This window comes from Symphalangus syndactylus, chromosome 1 (assembly GCF_028878055.3).
Source record: "Symphalangus syndactylus isolate Jambi chromosome 1, NHGRI_mSymSyn1-v2.1_pri, whole genome shotgun sequence".
NCBI lineage: Eukaryota > Metazoa > Chordata > Mammalia > Primates > Hylobatidae > Symphalangus > Symphalangus syndactylus.
Window position 1 is genome coordinate 62,861,914 of NC_072423.2, and position 23,568 is coordinate 62,885,481.

At 45.1% G+C, this 23,568-nt stretch overlaps 1 protein-coding gene and 1 pseudogene across 2 annotated transcripts in view; one reads left to right on the top strand and one right to left on the bottom strand.

Moving 5' to 3' along the window:
- Nucleotides 1-23,568, top strand: part of LOC129459399 (small ribosomal subunit protein eS10-like) — a 294,302-nt pseudogene that overhangs the window by 104,887 nt on the left and 165,847 nt on the right.
- LAMA3 (laminin subunit alpha 3) overlaps nt 1-23,568 on the bottom strand; it is a 270,663-nt gene that overhangs the window by 98,712 nt on the left and 148,383 nt on the right. For both annotated transcript variants that reach the window (XM_055235914.2, XM_055235907.2), the window contains exons 24-32: nt 23,326-23,486; nt 20,249-20,357; nt 18,471-18,568; nt 17,420-17,564; nt 14,831-14,957; nt 14,592-14,731; nt 11,587-11,702; nt 10,196-10,407; nt 9,035-9,239 (exon numbers count right to left, since the gene is read on the bottom strand). In XM_055235914.2, coding sequence (XP_055091889.2) covers nt 9,035-9,239; nt 10,196-10,407; nt 11,587-11,702; nt 14,592-14,731; nt 14,831-14,957; nt 17,420-17,564; nt 18,471-18,568; nt 20,249-20,357; nt 23,326-23,486 — 1,313 coding nt within the window. The remainder of the gene's footprint in view (nt 1-9,034; nt 9,240-10,195; nt 10,408-11,586; nt 11,703-14,591; nt 14,732-14,830; nt 14,958-17,419; nt 17,565-18,470; nt 18,569-20,248; nt 20,358-23,325; nt 23,487-23,568) is intronic.

The following is a 23,568-nucleotide window of genomic DNA, read 5'->3' on the forward strand; positions in this document are numbered from 1 at the left end:
GTAGAGGAAAGAAGAGAAGGCAAGGAAGACTCCCAATTTCCCTGCTTGGGTGACAGAGTGGATCTTAACGTCCCTTGTTACCTGCAAGGGCCAGAGCTCAGAGGAAAGCACAGTGGGGGGTAGGAGGGTCACTCTGAGTCATCCACCCTCATCCATCTGCAGGTCCTTTTAACTGAAGCTGGGCAGACAAGAAAACACAAACAGCTGAGCAGAGGCAGAAAAGCAGTGGGCTATGGCCGTGCCTGGAGAACCCAGAACTCGAGGTCGAGGAGGGCAAGAGAAACTGCTGCGAACCCTGGGGAGCTAAGCACTGCATTCAGAGCTGGGATCTACCTACACACTGATTCTCTTCTGTGGGACTAAGGGAAGTATTAGAAATACGTTTTTATTGGCATATAGGCAATAACATTTTATTGTTCAATTACTACCGAATGTAGGCCATCACCTATCTCCTAATACGTGTGAAAATATCTTACCCCAGTGACCATCCTAAAATAGTTAAATACAACTCTTCATATCCCATTAAGTTTCTCTTTGGCAAATACCTGCTCATAAAGGATTTTGTATGTGATTAAGAGCATAAACTTGGAACCAGGTAACCTGCTTTGAATCCCAACTCTACCACTTACTGGACCTTGGGCAAATTGGTCACTTTACAACCAAGTTTCTTCATCTGTAAAAATGGAGGTAACAATACCTACTTCAAAGGATTGTTGTGAGGATTAAATATTACATGTAAAAACCTTACAGTAGTTGCTTGCACACACATAAGTATTTGCTATTACTATTCTAGCTGTGACATGGGCTAAGGGGAGGAGACGGTGCCTTTCTGTCCACTCGGCACACCTAAAAGGACTAACTCAGCATTACTTGCAAGACCTGCTGGCAAGTTCCATCTTTCAGCCCCATCCCTCTCACCTCTCCCTACTCGATACCTGCAGAAATGATTCCATAAGTAAGTAGCCTCAAAACCACACTTACAGCAATGTAGGTATAGAGTGTAAATGTTCTGCGTGAAGTGGATGGCTCTAGTGCAGTGGATTGTAAACTTTGGGAGAGCATCAGAGACCCTTTTGGAAAGCTGGGTAAACTATGGGCCATATTCTCAGAAAAGTGTCCACTAAACTCACAGAAAGACTCATTCTCATTCTCTATCAGAGGGTTCCTGGCCCCAGGTTAATGACAACTGCTCTCTTCCTGTGACCCTCGGACTAAATGTAATCAGGCAGTCTGGCAAAAATATAAAGCCTGTTCTCAGTTGATTCCTTATTTCTGGAGAGACAGCAAGTGTGGAGCACAAGGACTCTGGTGGTCTAGAGACCGGAAAGAAGAGAGTGCAGATGACCCCTCCCAAAATAAAAGCCATCAGAGACAGAAGCGTCAGAACAGAAGAGGGCCTTTGGAGATGGCCCGACGTAGGCTGGGTGAACCTTGCTTCTCTTTTCCTGGCAGTGAAGGAAAGAACACCGTGCACAGAGGGACAGTGTTGCCATGAAGTGCCAACCTGGCAGACTGGCATCACAAGGTCTGAACGTTTCTTTTAGCAAACATGCGGGGCTTCTGGCCAAGGGTGAATTAATAAGATGCTGGTGGTAGGTTAGCAACTCACACACTGAACGCCATTGGTGGGCACAGCTCAGAGTGTCCCCTGAGCAAGTGATCTGGGCGGGGTCCCGGAAGGTGAGGTCACGCAGACAGGAGCCTGCGTTTTTTCTATGTGTGGTTTATTTTTAAAAAATTTTTTTTTTTTTGAGACAGAGTCTTGCTCTGTCGCCAGGCTGGAGTGCAGTGGCGCAATCTCGGCTCACCGCAAACTCTGCCTCCCGGGTTCATGCCATTCTTCTGCCTCAGCCTCCCGAGTAGCTAGGACTAGAGGTGCCTGCCACCATGCCTGGCTAATTTTTTGTATTTTTTTAGGAGAGTCGAGGTTTCACCGTGTTAGCCAGGATGGTCTCAATCTCCAGACCTCGTGATCTGCCTGCCTTGGCCTCCCAAAGTGCAGGGATTACAGGCGTGAGCCACCGCACCCGGCCCTGGAGCCTGTGTTTTATATTTTCTTTTCTTTTTCTTTTTACATTTTTATTTATTTATTTATTTTGAGATGGAGTCTCGCTCTGTCGCCCAGGCTGGAGTGCAGTGGCACGATCTCGGCTCACTGCAAGCTCTGCCTCCCGGGTTCACGCCATTCTCCTGCCTCAGCCTCCCGAGTAGCTGGGACTACAGGCGCCCGCCACCATGCCCAGCTAATTTTTTGTATTTTTAGTAGAGACGGGGTTTCACCATGTTAGCCAGGATGGTCTCGATCTCCTGACCTCGTGATCCACCCGCCTCGGCCTCCCAAAGTGCTGGGATTACAGGCGTGAGCCACCGCGCCCAGCCACATTTTATATTTTCACTTCACTGGAAAGGAAAGGAACAAGAGTACCTGCAGCAAGGGCAGCTGCGGAAGCTGCTTGTCCAGACAAGGAGGAAAGGAAGCAAAATCATAACTGGCCTGTGTGTTTATTTTAGAATGTATGTGAGATGATCCAGTGGAAAGAGAGTGACTGAGAAGGTGTGGCCAGTCAGTAATATAGGACCAAGCTCTGAGCCTCACACAACACATGGGTAGCAGCTGAGAGCACTAAAGCAGATGGGAAGAAAGCCAACAGAGCAGAGGGAGGGGAGCAGCAGCCTGCAAACGGGACCCTGAGTGGCCCCGCTGGGCCTGCTAGGCCAGGGTGAACCAAAACAATATCTATATTCTTGAGTACTTCAATGTTTAGATCATTGAGTTATGCATCCTGTGCAAAGACAGTTTTTGGTGTTGCCATGACAATAGGGAAGTTTTTGGTGGTGCCATGACAATAGGGAAGGAAGAGGACACTTCCTCTTGAAAGTCTGGCTGAACATCCTTTAAAATGACCTCACGTCGGCCTGACTTGGTATGTTTCTCCACAGTGAATTTCTGGTACCCAAGGAACAGCCCTACCAGAATTTCTGGTACCCAAAGAGTAGCTACAGAATGGCAATTCTGGGGAGGCAGGTCAAGAGAATTTATCTCCACGGCAATGGGGCTCCTGGCCAAACGTTTTGTAACAACATCTGGGCATGGGTGGGTGCTTGCCATGTCTCAGAGAATCAGGCCCAGATGTGTTGGGGTGAGCTGCATCCTTTGGTCATTAAACACTGTAGGGGCCGGGTGCAGTGGCTCATGCCTGTAATTCCAGCACTTTGGGAGGCCGAGGTGGTGGATCACCTGAGGTCGGGAGTTCGAAAACAGCCTACCAACACGGAGAAACCCCATCTCTACTAAAAATACAAAATTAGCCAGGTGTGGTGGTGCATGCCTGAAATCCCAGCTACTCGGCAGGCTGAGGCAGGAGAGTCGCTTGAACCCTGGAGGCAGAGGTTGCGGTGAGCCGAGATCACACCACTGCACTCCAGCCTGGGCAACAAGAGTGAAACTCCATCTCAAATAAATAAATAAACACTGTAGGGCCCTCATATTATGCTCATATCAAAGTCCAGTTTTAATCTAGAGCCCAAAATCTACCTTATTTATTTATTTATTTATTCACTCAAGAATTATTGAGTGCCTTCTACATACACATTCCTATGTTAGGGGACATAGGAGGGAGGGGACAAAGTAGAATAAGTCAGTCTTGACGTGGACATGTATCACTGAGGACACAGGACCTAGAATGTGGAAATTAAGGGAGAAGCTGGCTAAGCAGTCAACTTGCTTTGGCCAATGAGATGATGAGGCGATCTCTGTGGACTCGTAGAAGGCTCCTTGCATTCTTTGAGTTTGTACTTTTAACACAAAAATCCTTGAAGGACAGGCATACTTTGGGGGTAGTAGGAGAGGAGGAGGGAGCCCTTTCATAACTGGAGAACAGATCACAGACAAAAAGTGTTTAGAGGAAGTGAGAAAACCAAGCCAGAGAAGAAAGCAGAAAAAACAAAAAGGCACTAAAAGTTAGGGTAGATAGAAGTCAAATCACGGAAAGTTGGTCTTTATCCTATTAGACAATGGGGAATTAAGGAAAGTTCTTGAGCAAAAAATGTGATGTCATGGAAATGGTGTTCCCATAACAGCCCACATACCATATGGCGCTCACCATGCTGCACTGTCACTCTTGGTTAGAAAGGTGCCCCCACCAGACCACAAACATGTGTGCCTTCCACAGGAAGCACAGCACCCAAACTGGAGTAGGTATTAGATGCACTTTGAGCAACAAAACACATACAAAATAACATTTAAGGGAAAGGAAAAAAACCTCACAAGGAACTGAGGGAGATGTTTCATCCTCATTAAAATAACAAAAACAAACAAAAATACATGCCAAGAAGATAAAATCACATTTAAGGGTAGGCTGCCATAAAACAAAAAGAAGATAAAATCATAAACATGTATGCATTTATCAACATTGTCTCAAGTTCACAGACTAATAGTACCATGTATTTGTGAATAAAATTAAGGGAAAGACAGATATTTGAATCTCAGTATAATTGTCAGTTTAGAATATTCCTCTTAAAGAGCCAAAAAAGAAGAATGAATGAGTAAACCAGGAAAAGGAGGGCCAACTAGGAAAGCATCAATATCATCTGAACATGAAGTGGTGAAAGGACTTAACCAGGCAGTAGACAGCCATGGAAAGGAAGGGGGATAATACGTCCCTTGCCAGAAGTTGACACCTGACTGGCTGTAGGGAAAATGGATTGATTCTGAGATGATACTCAGATTTCAGGCTTAAAGGACTGGAAAGAGGCTGTTACCATTAAGCAGAATTTTTTTTTTAATCCAAAGGGAGAAATGGCTTGAAAGGGAAGACAATGACATGGGTTTCAGAGATAGGATCAGTATTGTAGAATTCAGGAGTTAATGATTATCCAATCTAACTTTTCATAATACATGTGAGGAGACAGGAGCCCAAAGAGCTTAGGGAACTTGTCCGGGGCTACCTGCGTAAAGTCAATAAAAGAACCCAGGTTGAGTTGATTTGCAATAAAGGTGGAATAGGATAGCCCTCAAGGATCAGGACTGGAGCTATGGATCTGGGAATCATCCAGGAGTGGGGGTGGCTGAAGCCAGGAGAATGGGTGGAGTCTCAGGGACAAAGCATAGAGGGAGGAAGGCAGACAGCCATGACCTTGGCAAATAATCACAACAGCTAATACTTACTGGGTGCTCAGAGTGTATCAGACGCTGCTTTCAATGTGTTCACAGAGGATATTTAACCCTCTAAAGGACTTTATGAGGTAGGTGCCTCCAGGTTCCTTATGTTACAGATGAAGACCTAAGGCCCAGAGGACAGAAGTAATATACCCGAGGTCACCCAGACAGTGAGTGGCAGAGACAGGACGCAACTCACACCACACATCCTCTTGGTCTGGGGGCAGAAGGAGAAAAATGAAGCCAGTGAAATGGCCAGAGAAGGATCATCAGAGAGGTGAAAAGAAGATGCCAGTGTTACAGGAGATGAAGGACGACAGAGGGCGTGCAGGTGAGAACCCTGAGCTCCTTCTGTGTGGCCGTTACAGCAGTCACCACTGTGTCAACAGCACATCCCAGTGCCTGCATGCTGCCTGGCCAGCCTCACGGATTATTTGATGAAGTGCATCAAAGAAATTGCCTCTCCAAGTTGTTAGGGCTCAGGAAATGATGCCTAGCTAGAAGCCCTTCTATTCTGAGAACACCGAGTCCATGACCTTTTCTGGTTTTTAATTTCTCCATTTAACACAAAGGCTTAGTAAATCTGAGTGGAGATAGAGGGCATCCCCAAATCTTTCCTGTGGCTACTACCCTTCTGAAAAGGCATGAGGTACACGTAGCTTCGCTGGATGTCCAGGTGGACTGCCATCTCCTTTGATCAATCTGAAAATAGCTTGGACGTGGTCAGCAGCATGGCAGCTTTTACTATCAGGGATCTCCAGCTTCCTCACGTCTGACACAGATGGAAAAAGTCTTCCGAAGATATTCTAGCCCTTTTGTGTGTTCAGAGAATCTGATGGCACATATCTTCCATTACTAGGAGCAGATGCAAATTTACTTTTTCATTGCTATAAATAGATATATGTGCTGTCTTGTGCTAAAAAAATGAAGTTTTGATCAATATAAGCATCTTTTTGATCTTGATATAATAGAGTTGGCCAGAATAATAGACCTTTTGATAATTATACAATATAGTCCATGATACAGAGGTTGAAAAAGAAATGGAATCAGAATTTTAAATTTAGATAGGAAGTTAGAGATGATTTTACCAAACTTCATTTTACAGAGCAAGAAGCTGAAAGCCAGGAAGGCAAAATGACTTGCCCAGTCTCATAGCTAGGACTTGACAAAGGTGAGTCGAAGACTCAGTTTTATGGTTCCAACTTATTCTCATTGCCTCTAAAACTACAAAACCAGGTTGACTTAAGTAAAGAGTGAGTATTGTGGATTGCTAAAATTATTTTTGTAATTCATTTTAAAGTAGATGAATATTTGTAACAGTATGATAAAACTGAACACTTATAAGCAGTTAAATACAATTTGAAAATCGCAATTTTTCAGCTTTGCAGTTTGTGATGCAGGACAGTCTGTTATATGACTGTGAAAGAATGTGTTTTCCTTTTTCTCACAAACTCTAGGTATCTCTGATTATTTCTTTTACATGAGTTTTAGACTCCTCTAAACATATTCTTCATAAAGGAAATTTTCTAACGAGGAAAAAAATAGTTTTTCCTCTAATATTTTATAAAGAAGTAATCCTTTCAGGCAATCAAAAGCTTTTTCAGCATTTACACTGAAATTATCATGGGCAGTTTGTGCAATTTACAGTAATGTAAATTTCCTTACATTTTCTGCCAAGGCCCTTTTACGACAAATCCACTTTGATCATGGGAAGATGCGTTATCCCATTAGATTATTATAGTCCCTTTCCTAAGGTCAAAGTAAACAGTTTTACATGTTGGTTTAAGTGTAATACAAGTCAGTAAGATTACATTTCTGTTGATGCTGTCAGATTTGGACAAAACTTACTGAATATTCCAGTCTATTAAATTATCATTGGTAGTGACAGTTTGTTAAAAATAAAACTCCTTAGAATTTTTACATAAAATACTACAGTGAATCCATCCATCAACTTCTGGTGCCTTAACAAGATTAAAACATTTTTTAAAGCACCCTTGGTATTCTTTTTCCGTGACAGCAGCATTGAGAAATTGTGTGTGAAGTTCCATTTGCAGCGATTTATTGTTGACAAACCACTCTCTTTGAAAATTCTTCTGCTTCTCTTCCTGCCTGAAAACTTCTCCATCTCCTTCTTGGTTCCTGCCTGAAAGATTCTCCATCTCCTCCTCGGTTCCTTTGCTTCCTGTGATTAAACACAGGTATCCCCTCCGGTTCTTGAGTGACTGAGCTGACTCAGGCAGTACTCACCCCTGTGGTTTTAAAGACTTGGAATGATTCATGATTTGAGTTTTTCTCCCAGCTTCCTTACAAGGTTCCAGTATTATAAAGGAGTTGGTAGGCACCAGATAACAATTAAAGGTGTGATTAACGGGCCTTCCTTAGAAAAGCGAACATCGCTGCTATAGAGAGTTGAATTGTATCCCCACAAAAGATCTGTCCAAGTTCTACCCCCTAGTACCTGAGAATGTGACCTTATTTGGAAACAAGGTCTTTAGAGATGTAATTAAGTTATACCAGAGTATGGTGGGCCCTAAGCCAGTATGACTGGTGTCCTTATAAGAAAATGAGAAGAGACAGAGAGAGGTACAGAGAGGTGAACACCACAGGAAGACAGAGACACACAGGGAGAACAGCATGTAATGGCGGAGGCAGAGGTTGCAGTGATGCAGCCACCAGCCCAGGGACTCCCAGGAATCCAGAACTGAAGAGAAAGGCATGGAACAGGTTCTCCTGCAGACCCTCCAGAAGAAACCAACCCTGCTGACATCTTGATTTTGAATTTCTAGGCTCCAGAAATGTGTAAGAATAAATTTCTGTTATTTTAGCATTGTTTGTGGCACTTGTTAATGGCAGTCACAGGAGACTACCACAGCCGCCCTCAAGTGGGAGTCACTGAGGCCTGTCCCCAGCAGCCACAGGCCCTCCTGGCTCTCACACCCAAATTACGGACTCCAAAACATCCATGTGCCTGGGGTGTGTGCTGAAGGGAGTGGGGTGCATGATGAAACTTCTGCTTTCCCCTGCACACTGCCATCCTGGCTTGGCCTCTGACTCAGTTTCCCTGGCATATTACCGCTGATCTAATCCTTACCAGTCTCTCCTTCTAGGAGCCATACCCTTTCTCTGGCCCCTGCAGCCCCCACCCAGTCCTGCTGAGATCAAGCTTGTCACCTGGAACCATGTGACACCGGCCTCCACATTCCAATGCAGCCTCTGAACCAAACCTCTCAGCAACACAGCAGCCGCATGAGCCGAGGTCTCCACCTGTCCCTTAGCAATTAAATACTGGACTACTCAGTGGTCCTCTGAGGGCAGCCCCACTCTCAGGCCAGGCTCTCCAGCCTGTCTCCTGCTCACCCTGACTCCCTCCTCACTCCCACCAAGCCCCGCCATGGAGGCCTCAGCTAGATGGGATTTCAGACTTTGTCATGCACTGACCTTAACCACACTGCCAGTGAACCCTAGAAGGAGGGTATGAAGCTCATACCTAAATACAAATGGACAGGTGCTCACCACAGGGCATCCCAGCAAAGCACACAGGTACCTTCATTATGCATGTATCATTCCTCTCCCACTTTTGCCTCATGGCACACACAGAAGACAGTCCCATAGTGACAGCATGCTGGAGTCAATGGGCAAGGCTGCTGCCGGCCCAAGAGGACTGGCAATCTGTCCACACAGGCTCTGCCCGGCTCTGAGCCTAAGGGACCAATCACTCCACCCACTGCAACCCATCCTGTCTGGCAAGCTCACGCCGAGGTCAACACAGGGCACCCCTCGACAGGTGGGAAGTGGAAAGTGACAATGACCAGTGTGTGGGCAGATGGCATGCGACCTCCCTGTGACAGAAGCGGACAGGCTACTCCCCCAGCTCACCTGCACTGCCCGCTGTCCCCGTCACACTCCGGCATGGCAGCCTCGATGGTGCCCCTCCTGGAACAGTTGCAGCCTTCGCAGCCCGCCATGGGGTGGAAGCTGAATGAGTGTGTCTCACACACCTCGCACTGGGGCCTGACCGTGCGGGGAGGGCAGCGGCACTGCCCCGTCATCTCTTCACAAAGGCGCCGACCACAGCTGCACGCTGGCCAGGGGATAAAGAAATACCATGTGAGGGTCAGAGGCCGCCTGGGCTCCAGCAGCACTCCACCAACTGCCAGGCTTTCCAGAAGCCTCCAAAGGGTCAGAGAGAACTGTTTGGATCTGAAAGGCCCGTTTCTTGGAGTCAAGACCAACCACACCAAATGCTCATGGCAGACAGTGTGGATGCGAAATGAGGAGAAGCAGCGCCAGCCAGATAGACCCTCCAAGGAGCCCACCTTGCTGCCACTGTGTGCCACTCATATGGGGCCTCTGGACCATCGAAGGATTCTGGAAATTGGTAGGAGGCTGCTCTCAGGCTCCCTGAAGTGGCTCCACATCCACATCACCCCAATACCCTGCGCGTCCAGAGCCTAGGGTCAGGGCATGACCTGGCAGCGGGGTTCTTGTTCCTTGGCCTCTGCATGGGGACTCTGCACACTGCATTCCTCACTGCAGTCACGTGAAGTAAGCTGACCCTACCCCTCGGGCCACAGGATGGTTCTTAGATAAAGGTCCCACGGGTTCTCATTCAGTGAGTAGCGCTGCCACATGACCCTGGCTGTCCTATCTCAACTGAGTTTGGGTTGGGCCAAAAAAATGGAAGGGGCTTCTGTGAGGAAGGGGATCAAGCTCTCCGAGACTCTGAGGTTTAAGACTTGTCACACTCACCTGCTTTGCCAAGTGCACAGGCCACATAGCAAGGGAGTCACAAATACTTATCTTCTAGAACATTGCTACTCAGAGTGCGGTCCATGGACAAGCAGCATGGGCATCACCCTGGTGTTTATTGGAAATGTAGAGACTCAGGCCCCAGCCCAGTCTCCTGAATCAGAATCTGCACTTCTCCAGATCTCCAGGTGAGTCTCTAGCACAGTGCCACTGAAGAAGCCTGCCCCAGATGAGCATCATCCACATGGGACCAGAGCAGACCTTGGGTGACGGGAAACGTGCACTTACGCTTGCAGCGTGGGAATCCGTAGTGGCCTGTTGCACAGCGGGTGCACTGCCGCCCAATGACGTTGGGCCGGCACGGGCACTGCCCACCCTCAGGGATGCAGTAAGGGCCGGTGGCCCCGGCGGGGTGGCACTCACAAGACAGGGCGCCCTTGTGGTAAAAGGCCACCAGGGACCTGGCGGAATTCTTACAGAATCTGGAGGCTGTCTGGGGGCTGTGGAGACAGAAACAACTCATGGTGATGCCCGGGGAGGTGTGTATGGGAGTGGCCTCAACCTCGCCTTTACCACCTGCTCCACCCAGCAGCATCTGTGGGACAGGCTCATGGTTCTGGAGTCAGGGAAGAGTGGGAAATACCCCACCTCAGACTCAGCCAGTGACAGCCACAACCTCCCCCTACCACCTGCCACAGGAGGAGACATCACAGAACAGGTCAGTGGGAAACTTGCACAGCTGGAATAAAAGAGTGGAAATAGACCTAAAACATGAACGATATGGTATGTGAATTATAGCTCAATAAAATGGTTACCAAAAAAGTCAGACCTACATGTGTAATAACACAACTAATAAAATGATAATGAGGAGGAGAATTGCTAACATTCATTGAATGTTGTGTGCTGGAAGCCTTAGTGACATCCCACATGACCTCCCGACCTCCCAACCAATTAGGCCTAAGCCCCAATTCACAGATAAGACAACTGAGGCTCCTAGAAGTTAGGCGACATTCCCAAGGCTGCAGGGTTATGGAGTGGCTGAGCAGCATTCACATCCACAGCTGCTTAAGAGCCTTTGCTCTTAATATTTACTGTACAGGAGGTGTCTGCCTCCCAAAGCCTCTGGAGTGCCTGGGTTCTTCGGGAACCTATGAGACAGGGAAATGGCGGGTCCACAGAAGAGAATGGCAGGAGCTGATACTCAGGGCCATCCTAGCTCTTGGCATTCAAGGACATAAGGAGAGCGGGCAGGGAGGCTGTGTCTCTGGACACTCCCTGCTTGGTATCTAACCAAGCAGAGGAGAGTGGGACTCAGGGCTGATGTCCTTCCCAGTGGAGGGTACCCTGTGTGGTATGTCTTAGGAATCTGTGCTGGCACACAGGAAGCAGTGGAGGGGGAAGGAAATTCCTAATCAGCCCCTGAATCTCAGCTTGGGGTATGGACCTCTGTTGAGTTCATAGCTGAGGACAGTCATCTTTCCCAGGCAGCACATGGCAAAGTCTGTCATGGGAGGGTCAGTGTGGAGAAAGAGCATCTTCCCCTGGGACTCACTGACACTCTCTTGGGCAGTGCGGGGAAGAGGACGGATCCAAGGGCCAGCCCCTCCCTGGGCCTCGAGCTGGTCAGGAATGTGGGAGTGCCTCTGTATTCCAGAGCCTTACCACAAAGTGATACTCACTCAAGGTAAAAGCTGTTTTTTCCACAATTGGTGATAAACTCAAGTGACTTGTCCATGGATTTTTTGTGAAGTATTTCGTAGTCATAGTTTTCTGCAGGCACTGCTAGAACACGGACCTGAAAGAAATCCACCAACATGTCTTAGAATTTCCAATGATGACACCGACCTAAGGCTACTTATTATACAGGTTGAGCACCCCTGCTAGAAAAATCCAAAATCTGAAATGCTTCAAAATCTGAAACTTTTTGAGCACTGACATGATGCTCAAAGATCATGCTCAAAAGAAATGCTCACCGGAGCATTTTGGATTTGGGATTTTTGAATTAGGGATGCTCAATCTGTAAGTATTATGCAAATATTCCAAAATCTGAAAAAAATCTGAAATCCAGGCTGGGCGTGGTGGCTCACGCTTGTAATCCCAGCACTTTGGGAGGCCGAGGCGGGAGGATCACGAGGTCAGGAGATCGAGACCATGGTGAAACCCCGTCTCTACTAAAAATACAAAAAAATTAGCCGGGCGTGGTGGTGGGTGCCTGTAGTCCCAGCTACTCGGGAGGCTGAGGCAGGAGAATGGCGTGAACCCAGGAGGTGGAGCTTGCAGTGAGCCGAGATTGCGCCACTGCACTCCAGCCTGGGCGACAGAGGAAGACTCTGTCTCAAAAAAAAAAAAAAAAAAATCTGAAATCCAAAACACTTCTGGTCCCAAGCATTTCAGATAAGAGATATTCAATCTGTACTTTCTCTTCACTGAGATCAACACTCTATTGTTAAGACCAAGACCAAATGAATTGGGATATATGAAAAACAATCACAGGAACAGGCCAAAGCCAGGAGTAAAGGCTCAGTCCACATTACTATGCAGGGAATGATGAGTTCCCAGGCAGAGCCCTTGGAACTTCTACTCAGAGAAGCAAAAGCCTTGCATGCTGGCTGGGTCACAGGACCTTGAGGGTAAGCAGGGGCCTGCTGGATGGCCAGGGCTCCATGTGACCCATGCCTGATGTCTCCCTGGATCTCCAGGGATGGCTGTTTTGTATGTTTAAAGGGAAACAAACAAAAGTGGCAAGAATAATGCAGAAAGAAGGTGTTAGCTTGTCCTTAGAGCTTTCATCATACTTGGTACTCTATTATGAATAATGGTAGCTCGGTTCTCTGTGCCAGTATAAATCAGAATATGCCTATAGCAAATACTGTAGAAATTTTCAAACATCTTTGTCAACTGCTCACCAGCTCACAGCTTACAGGGAGCTTACTACCCTCATGATATTCAATTCAATAAACGTTTGCTGAGCACCATACACCAGGTGGTATTCCAGGCACAAGGATGCAAAATGAACAGATGCAGCCCTTGTCTCCTGGGAAGACGACTTCCTCAGAGAGGAGGAGGCTCACTCAGAGACCTGGAGGGCCACACACAGAGTCTGGGCAATGCTTCCTGGAGGGCATTCCAGTTATTCATAGGAGATGAATTAACTCTGAGCTGGGTGAGTGGGTAGGCTGGACTTATCCAGGTAGAGAAACAGACAGAAAATGTCAGAAAAAGGGACAGTGTGAGAAAGCCTGGTGGCATGAGAGTACATGGCATATCTGGGGGTTTGAGAACGGATTTGTATGGCCAGAGCGTGAGGTGTGGGAGGCGTGGGAGGCGTGGAGTAGGGCAATGGCAGAGAGGAAGATAAAAGACAAATTAGGGGGTCGTGAGGGCCTGAGTGAGGCACGTGGATCCTAGGGAAATACGTGGAGCGTATCCCGTCAGTTGTTGGAAGCCCAGAGAAGCGGCTGGGTCACACGGCATGCTCCCATCCCTCCAGCCAGGTAGGTAATGGCCAGGAGTGCAGAGGAGGCACTGGAAGGAGGTGGAACAGGAAGGGAGTGCTGGCAGGAGGCTGGCCCTGCCCAAGTGAGAGGAAGGATGGTCAGTGAGGACAACAGGGCTAGAAGAGAATGGTTGCCTCCAGGAGGCATGGCAGAGAAAGACTCTGGTGTGTGGTAACAGATGTGGCAGCAGAGCTGCTAGAGAAGGGGAGTCAGCATGACTCCAGGCACTGGTTGTCGTCACTCAAGGTGATGAACAGGGTGGGCACACTGGGGCTATGCAGGGTGCAGACTAAGCAAGGGACTTGCAAGATCTCTGGCCAGGCAGATACGCAGGAGATGGTGGTCACATATTGGAGTTCAGGAAAGATCAGAGATGACCTCACAGATGTGGGTGTCTTTCCCACAGTGGAGAGAATAGAATCGAGGGGCATGGAAGATGTATCCAAGGAGAAATGACACAATGAGGGGCTTGGCGTCAAATCGGAAGGAACGCCAACACACAGTGACAAGTGGAAAAGAGAAGTCACCCAAGGAGCACTAGAGAAAGCGGGGGAAACAGAGAGAAAGCAGCTGCAGGGGCCAAAAGAAGAAAGGAGTGAAAAATGCTCCAGAGACTGGTCAGATGAGGAAGCAGGGGCTGGTGGAGAGGGGCGATGCCTGCTCTCTTCTTTTTTTTTTTTTTTTTTTTTTTTGAGACGGAGTCTCGCTCTGTCACCCAGGCTGGAGTGCAGTGGCGCGATCTCGGCTCACTGCAAGCTCCGCCTCCCGGGTTCACGCCATTCTCCTGCCTCAGCCTCTCCAAGTAGCTGGGACTACAGGCGCCCGCCACCACGCCCGGCTAATTTTTTTGTATTTTTAGTAGAGACGGGGTTTCACCGTGGTCTCGATCTCCTGACCTCGTGATCCGCCCGCCTCGGCCTCCCAAAGTACTGGGATTACAAGCGTGAGCCACCGCGCCCGGCCTGCTCTCTTCTGTCCTAGTTCCCTTGACTTTAATTGTCACATGCTTTATTTATTTATTTATTTATTTATTTATGGGGGTAAAAGACAGCTGTAAAATTTAAACATTTTTCTACAAATATGACTTCAATTCCTTGGAAGAATTATTTTCATGAGCTAAACAGACACCCAGAATGGCCAGCCAGGCAGGCATGTGAGGAGCAAGTTGAGGGACTAGTAGAACGCACCAAAACCAAGGACTTTCCTTCTGGAACCTTCACGGTTGCGGCCACTTCAGGCTCTGAGATGTCAAACTCAATCTGGCCTTCGGCAATCACTTGATCCCGGCAGCCAAGCACATGGGGGCAAAAAGAGGCACGGAAGGAGCCTGGCAGAGAGAGAGAGAGAGAGAGAGAGACTTCCTGTCATGCACCGGACTGTAGATTCGGCCCGAGGCGGGTAGCGGGGCCTGCTCACTGCAGCTCACCTGCCCGTGGCCACCCGCCGTGCACTGACACCTGCGCGGGAAATGTCGGGTGCGCTGCTTGGTAAAAATGGATGACAAAGACGTATCGGCCCAGGTGTGGTACACGCCCTCTCAGGGTCACTTGATTCTAAGAGGAAAAAAGAGGAGGAAAAAAAACAAAAAACCCTCAAGCTGAAGAGCTATGAGTAACTGGAATCAGAGTATTCAGAGGTTAAAAAACAAAACAACCTAAGTATTTACCAAAGTGAAATGACAAGCTATCTTCACCCAGAAGCCTTCACACATACATTTACAGTAGCTTTTTTTTTTGTTTGTTATCACAAAAACTGAAAACAAACCAAATGTCTCTTGCTTGCAGATTGGATAAACAAACTGTGGTACAATCATACATGTTGGAGGGGGTATAATTTGGTAAGTTAGGTTGGAAACCTGTTTGGCAATATTTACCAAAGTTGAACGCATAACCTAGCAATTGGCCTTCTGGGTACATATCCAGAAGAATTGTGTAATATGTTTGCAAGAAGGCCATACTTAAATGTTCATAACAGTGCTATGCATAATAACCATGCAATAAAGAGTCTGACTCCATTTTTTTTTAAGAGATGAGGTCTCGCTCTGTCACCCAGGCTGGAGGGCAGTGGTGCAACCATAGCTCACTGCAGCCTCAAACTCCTGGGCTCAAACGATCCTCCCACTTCAGCCTCCCAAGTAGCTACGACTACAAGTATGTATGCCATCATGCCTGGGTAATTTTTAAATTTTGTAGAGACAGGGTCTTCCTATGTTGCCCACCCCAGGCAGGTCTTAAGCTCACGGTCTCAAGCAATACTGCCACCTTGGCCTCCCAAAATGCTGGGATCACAAGTGTGAACCACTGTGCCCAGCTCTGACTCCATTTTTGATGTTTGCCCACTGACAGCTTTCAAGCCCTATTATACCCTTGTGCCTTTTGTCCCACACCCAAACAAGCTGATAAGACAGCTCAAGGGCTCCTGGCTCCCTCCTTTGTCATGACTGGGGAGTTCTAATCACATAAATTCCAGCCCCTGGGAGAGGGAGTCCTCCCTGGACAGCCCTGGCCCTCTCTCCACTCCCACCATGAAAACGAGTGTTTTCGAGGGCTAAAAGCTACAGCCCACCCTCCTTTGGCTCAAGCTTGAGTACAAGCCCTGCTCTCCCCACAAAGCCTCACTTTGTGAGTAATGAATCTTTTAACTCACAAAAATCTTCAACAGCAACAACACAATAACAATTAAAGCTCATCCTCATTTTTCAGATGAGACCCATGACTCGGTGGGGTAAATAGTTCATGGAAAATCACACACTAATTTCATGACAAAAGCAGGACTAGAACTCTGTCATCTTGATTTCAACTCATTTCCCCCTATTATTCTAGACTGACTTTCCCATATGGGATTTTATGTGATTCTATCACTCAGATCCTGTAAATTCCCAAATCCAATGCACTGTGAACACATGCAAACCATCTTTGAGATTATAAGGACATAATACAGGTTGGACATCCCTAAAGTGAAAATCCACAATGCTTCAAAATCTGAAACTTTTTGAGCACTGATATAATGTTCAAAGGAAATTCTCATTGGAACATTTTGGATTTCAGATTTTCAGATTAGGGATGCTCAACCCATAAATATAATATAAATATTCCAAAATCTGAAATTCAAAACATTTCTGATCACAAGCATTTCAGATAAGGGATACTAAACCTTGTAATATCATAATGTAAATTATATTTTTATAATGCAGAACTTTAAAAGTCCTGTGATATTTTAGCTTACGGAATGCATTACTTTATTATATTTCACCTTTGTGCTCTAGATGATTGACTAATAAATGTTTATGGATAATTTCCTACCTGCAAGGTACTGTGCTGGTGCAGTGGGGGACACAAAAAAGTTTACTTTCGAGACCAACCTGGGCAACATGGCAAGATCCCATCTCTACAGAAATAAAAAAGAAAAAAATTAGCTGGGCAAGGTGGTGTTCACCTCTAGTCCCAGCTACTTGGGAGGCTGAGATGGGAGAACTGCCTGAGACCAGGAGTTGGAGGCTGCAGTAAGCCATGATCATGCCACTGCACTCAAGTTTGAGTGATAGAGCAAGAATCCGTCTCAAAAAAAAAAAGGTTCTTGGCTACAATAACTATTCTAAAAGTCTTATGATCCAACTTGGGAAGAAAACTAATAAAAAACTATATTAAACAGCAGCAGTCCACAAAAATATAAGCTATCACAATATGCGCCATGAATAATTGCCAAATGTCTAGTGGACAAAGCCCAGGAGGGAAAGGGCATCAAGCAGGGGTGGTCCTAGGCAGGATTAACCAGATGCCTGCATTTCTGGGACTCTTCACAGAAGACAGTAGAGGTTCTCAAACTTCAGGGGCATCAGAATCACCTGGAGGGTTTGTTAAAACACAGATTCCTGGGCCCACCCCCAAAGCTTCCAACTCAGTAGGTCTGTAGTGAGTCTGTGAATCTGCATTGCTGACAAGTTTCCAAGTGATGTGGATGCTGCTGCTTCAGAGGTCATACTTTGAGAACCACTGGTTTAGAAACAGCACACTACCTGCGGTGCCTTCAAGGTGACCCCAGGAAGAACATCAACAGAAGGTGAAGACTGCTGGGGCAGGTGAGGGAAAGGCCTGCCACTTAGAACATCCAAAATTAATGCTGTTGGAGGAGTTTCATGGGCCAGGGAGACACAGGTGGCACTGAAAAATAGAATATTTAAAAATCTGATTTTTAAAAGAACCCAAAGCTACAGAACTGTCCATCAGTAAAGAGACAGACTTGGAGCATAGGACCGCATGGGCATCAAAAGGATCCAGTGCTGGGGGAAGCACAGAACTCTAGGGATCTTTATATAATGATACTCATGCCAAGTGTATTCCAGCCACCTGTTCCATTGAACTAGTTGAAACAGAGAGAATCTTAATTTTGAAGTAAAGTAAGTTAGATAGAAACTTATGGAAACTTCCCTTTCCAGAACTAAAATTAATTGTTAAAATGAGATCAATGCAATAAAACATTATTCACCTCTAAACATAAATATTGACAGAACACTATATAAGAAAGAAAAAATACACATCGTCTCTTTTACGCACAACCAGAATTACATTGTGTTGGTAGTTCCTATAGTCCTAACCATGCACACCAGATTTCATGACCATGCCCATAAGCTGTTTTTGAATCTACAGCAAAACAATCCTACCAAAACCCCAATAAGCATTAGTTAGCTGATTCTCATCACATAGTTATGAGATAGGTCATTATTTTCATGGTTTTCCAAATGAAGAGTCTCAGACAGAAAGATTAAAAGATTGGAACAAAACAAATCTTTTCGAGGGCTCAGAATAGAACTCAGCGTTCCTGCCCTCCAGGGGTAGGCTTAACCATTTCCCTGGTTGTTCCTGGGTCAGCTTCCTGATATTATGGAATTCTGGAAAGACTGCTGGGGTAAATTATTTAGCTGGTTTTTCTTTCTGTTTTAAATCCACCACCAGACTTTAGCACCTTGGCTTATGATCATTTCTGACGTTGAGTATAAAGTTTCAGCCTTACGCCCATCCCAGTGTAACTCAGAACATGAACGGGGAGACAGGAAGGAAACACATTACCTTTGATTGACAAATTGCCCGTAACTGGCAATGCAGTGGACTTGCGGTCTCACATACTCAGCTGAGAATTCTTCAATGGGTATGATACAAACTTGATGCTAGTGAGCAAATACAATGCACAAAGGCACATTGCAGTTACCAGCAAAACCAATGGTATGGCCAAAAACACCCTTTTAAAAAAGCTATTAAGTAAAGGATTTATCCATAATAATTCTAATCGTTATTTTAAAGTAGTAAATATTGCAGGATGGCATGTCCTTAGGCATCACTATGTGCAACAAATCCTTTTTACTGTTTTATAGAATTACTGACTGAATTACTGCTGAAATACTTATGTAAATAGAACTGAGAACAAAGCCATAAGGAAGCTAAGAAACTACTCTTTTCAGTGACTTCTAGTGCCTGTTTTTTCTGTCTTGTCCTGGGCCAATCCTGGCTTTTCAGGCCCATTGGGAGGAAGACAGGGGATGTGGGGTGTGGCCAGAGAGCCTGCTTTTCAAAGTAAGGGCTGCCACTGCTAGAAATAACCCTTCTTAACAAAGAATGACTCCCATCTCAGGCACATTTGGCCTTTGTTGAAGGAACTGTCTCCAGAGCTAGTTTTTGAGTCACACAAAAAAACTTAGTCATTAATTTATCAATATACTTCATTTTAAATCAAAACTGTATTACCAGCTTGATTGCAAAGCTATTCAATAACAACAACAAACATTTTTGGTGAATACCACTGAGACTAGGGGGTCTTACAAGTCCAAGATGGACAACATCCCTGCCTTCATAGAGCTTATGTTCTAGCCAGCCTTGACTCTGAATGGCATTTGACTACTTCAAAAAGGGAAAACTTACTCTCAAATGATGAAGATTCAGCTCCATTATAATTTCCAAAGATGAAGAAGTTAGATTCCCTCGGATTGTTATGTTTTAAGAAGGAATCATAATTTTATAATTATAATTTTTTAAAAACTGAATTCCAGCTACTTCTTAAGAGCAGGCTCCAAGTTTTTAATACTATCAGGCACAAATATTTAAAACACATTAGTACAGGCTGGCCTGGCATTTCCCAGGGTGTGATGCATGAGTAGTATCAGCAGTAACAGGAAGTTGCTTCACACTTAGAGAATCTTAAATTCCCTGTGATATTCATTGTAAATCTGGCCACCTCCTTTCTAGTGAGATCCCACTGGCTCTGTTTATCAGAATCCTCAATGTTCAAGTCATGTCATTACAAGAGTGGGCATGAAGATTATTTAGTCTGCCACACTTGATATTTTTTAACTCTTAATTATATATATATATATATCTGATTAACTGAATGATATTCTTTTTGAAATAGTTTTTCAGTTTTTTTAAACTAGGTAATTATAAGCTTTAAAATTTTGATAAAATTTACCAAGAAGCTAATAGAGATAATAAAATAGTAAGATGGAAAAGAAAATAAACAATAAGCAATGGGATTTCTAAACTCTGGCAATAATGGTAAACTAGGAAATATAACAACAAGACATTTTCTTTATAATAGTAGAAATGAATAAAAATTAATGAAATGGGATTTTGTGAGAGGTACTTAACTATGACTAAATTTTATTAGGCCATATCAAAAAATGCTCAAACAAATGAAGAGGCAAGTCAGGTTCTAGATGGGAAGAATAAATATTAAACTGGCAATTCTTCACAGATTATAGGAGTAATACAACAACAGCCAAAATTTTAATAAGCTTCAAAAAATATAGATATCAGCAAAATGCTTCTAAAATTCAATGGGCAAAACAGAAGCATACCAGAAGAAATCGGGCCTTGTGTCCCTTGAGCTGAATGTCTGCATCTGCCAATAGCTCATACATGGCGATGCGGCTCATTTGATCAATCACAGCGCTCCGGCAGAGAACACTGCAAGAGAAAACAGAGTTTTCTTAGCCTGACTCCCGGCATCTCCCTCATTCTGCACATCCTTATGGGGTGGCTGATTGCTCCTTGGTTTCACCTGTTTATAACTGAATGAATTACAGTGAATTTTCCTGCATGATGAGTTGAAGAGGGATGCAGCTCGCAGTCTCTATGGGGAAAATAACCTTCCTGCTGTGGCCAGTGTTGTACCTCTCAGGGCTAAAGGCCCCATTCATTTTTTCTACCTGGCTTGATGAAGTCCTAGGTTTAGTCCTCGAGAGAAAGGTCCCCAGGGTCAGTAACTGCAGATCTCTAAGACACAGCCAACATTCTCGGGGCTATTCACAATTAAAGTCACCCACTAGCCTCACAGCCACCATCCCACACCAAGACAGTGAGCATGCTGGCCTTCCTCCAGCATGGAAAGACTCCGAGTTTGCCTCTGAAACTTAGTCTGGTTCTCCTCCTTCTTCCTTCTTCATTTCTACCTGTGGTATCTCTTCCCTCCATCACATCAAGTGAGATACAGAGTTCAGGGACATTTAAAAGCTCACAGTTTTGAACCAAATAACTCTAACGGTAAAACCCTTAGAGGAGGTACTTTTTGAGTAATGTTTCTGACTTCATACTCTGTTGCAAATTTTCTATCTGTAAATATAATTTTAAACTACTGTTATGTTACAACAAAAGGACTATTTCTGAGAAATATTTGAAATAATTTAGGCAATGACTTTTTTGGTGAGGATTAAAATACATTATATAAAAAGCCAAGCCCAGTGTGTATTATATATTAGAAACTTAATAAACCATTGTTTTCTTTCTCACTCCCCTATGTGAGTGTGTGTGTGTGTGTGTGTGTCCATTAAAACACATTCTTTTGGATTTAGGCATAATCCTAGAGTTAAATATACTAAGTGATTTACTTAGTTTTATCCTTATCCTATATTAAATTCCTCCTAAGAAACAACCTAACAGTAATAACCAAATTGATTTAATCACTAATGATCATCTCTTTTATGGAGAGCAGATTAGATTTATCACAGCACTACTTTGAAAAGTGGTTTTCTATTAACACTGCTGCTATTCTGCTGGGATTTTTTTTTAACATCATTAGAACTCACTTGAGAAATGCTGGGAAAAGTTGAAACCTCAGCAGAAGATGCTGCAACGCTGAAAGGGCCTGTCATTTAACATAGGTTTTCATGGGTCAAACATTTTCCAGTTGCACCATATTTTTTGGACTCCCATACTTGTAGCCTGTTGATTTTCACTTATCCACATGACAGGCAAGGAAGAGAAAGAGGAAGTATTTTAGCCACGTGAAAAAATAGAACGGGACACTCCTTGGAGTGATTAAACACAATGAAAGTGTTTCCTAGACTGAAACCATGCTGTCCTATGTTTCTAAGGATAGAAACTCCTAAAGCAGGACTTTGGTGTTGTCATGTTCAGAGCCAAAATGATCTGCAGACTGATATGCAGTTCACTCTCAATAACTCCATTCAGACTTAGGTCATGAAACAACACCCATGGTGCCCAGAAAGGGTATCCTTTCTTTCTTTGGTTTTGAAACCACTCCTCTCCTTGGCATAGATATTCTCAGAGCTCTTTGGAGATGATTCAGAGTCACCAGGGTTGTTATGAATAGTTCCTCCTGCCCCCTTAGCCATCTCCACTTTGTATCCTGAGCAACAGTAGTCAAGCCATGGGATCTGGAGGTGGAAGGAGCTGGAGAGCTGAACCGGTGGGTGGGCGTGGACAAATGGATATAGAGAAGCCCTGGCCCAGGCCCTGTGGCTAACAGTCTCCAGGCCTCAGGTGAGGTGGCGACCCACCCATCTGGGAGTGGACATTCCAGTGGTTGCTGATTTCATCTATAGATACCACTCATATCTTCAGATAATGACAGAACATCCCCGGGGAACTCTTTTAGGCCCATTTTGTGCTTCTGTTAAAAATCCAAATACAATTACCTTCTTTGGTTCTATCATCACCCAAAGACAAAGACTTCGCAGCTGCTTGTTTAGCGTTACTGAGGGCATGATGTTGATTCAATAGCCATTTCATCGATTCTCATAAAAGTTTCCATTCTAAGCTACTAAAAGTAACTCTTTGGATAAGTTTTTGTTTATTTGTTTATTTGTTTTCATTTTCACAACAGGGAAAATGTCCATTGCTTCAGGTCATCTTGGGTTTGACAAAAAGCAACATGAAAGTAGTAGTAATACAATGTTCAAGGCCATGGCCAAGAATTGGATGGGTTTACTGCAGTGCTCCATCTGCTGTTTCAAGGGACTCTGACTTCCAGTCTAATTTAGTATACAATTAATTTCATGTGGAAACACCCCTTGTGCTGATTCTTTAATTACAGCATGCGCTGAATATTTGCACACATCTTGAAATATTATGCAAATAAAACCATTTTTAATAAGCCCTTGTCAGTTAGTGCTCTCGGAAGAGAAGAACTTCATCAGGGCAAATTTTGAAGTCCTTTGTTAATTTTTTTTTTCCACTTGACAATCATCAAACATTAATTATCCCCAGTTCTGAAGGTGTGTTGCAAAGGTAGGTGTGCACCCCCTAACATTACTGAGAATGAGTCTTTTTCCTTGTGCTATGCACCCAGGTACTTGACACAGCCTTTGAGGTGAGAGCAGTGAGTTCATTGCACCACACCTGAGTGATAGAGAATCAAATAAAGAGGTTGTGCTGTGCCATGTGAATCTGAACCAAATTGCTAAGTACAGCATACAGCTTTTTAAGAAAATGCCACATTTTTACACTGCCCATAGAGAGGACTCCCAATACCCACATTGGTGATGACGTTGGGCCACACAACTAGTCACCTGCTTGTTTTCAAGAGCTGCCTCAAAAAGAAAATAACCTCCCAATGCAAATAACAGCCAAAGTTCCTAAGGCAGATTTCCTAATTGTTCCTTTACAGAGGAATTCCCTTGGTGGGACTGAGTACCTGTAGTTGCAGCTGTAAATGTTCACCTGGCCTGCCAGAACAGACCCGGGGCTCTTCACATTCACATCAACCACAAACAGCTGGGCTGCCTCCGTGGAATACTCGACCACAACCACGTAGTGGCCAACCTGTGGGACGCGCAGCCGCAGATGCAATTCCACCTGTCACAGAGGCCAAGCAGACAGTGATCCAGCTGTGACATGTACAGGCCACACTTGCATCAGCAATGGTGAAAATAGAGCC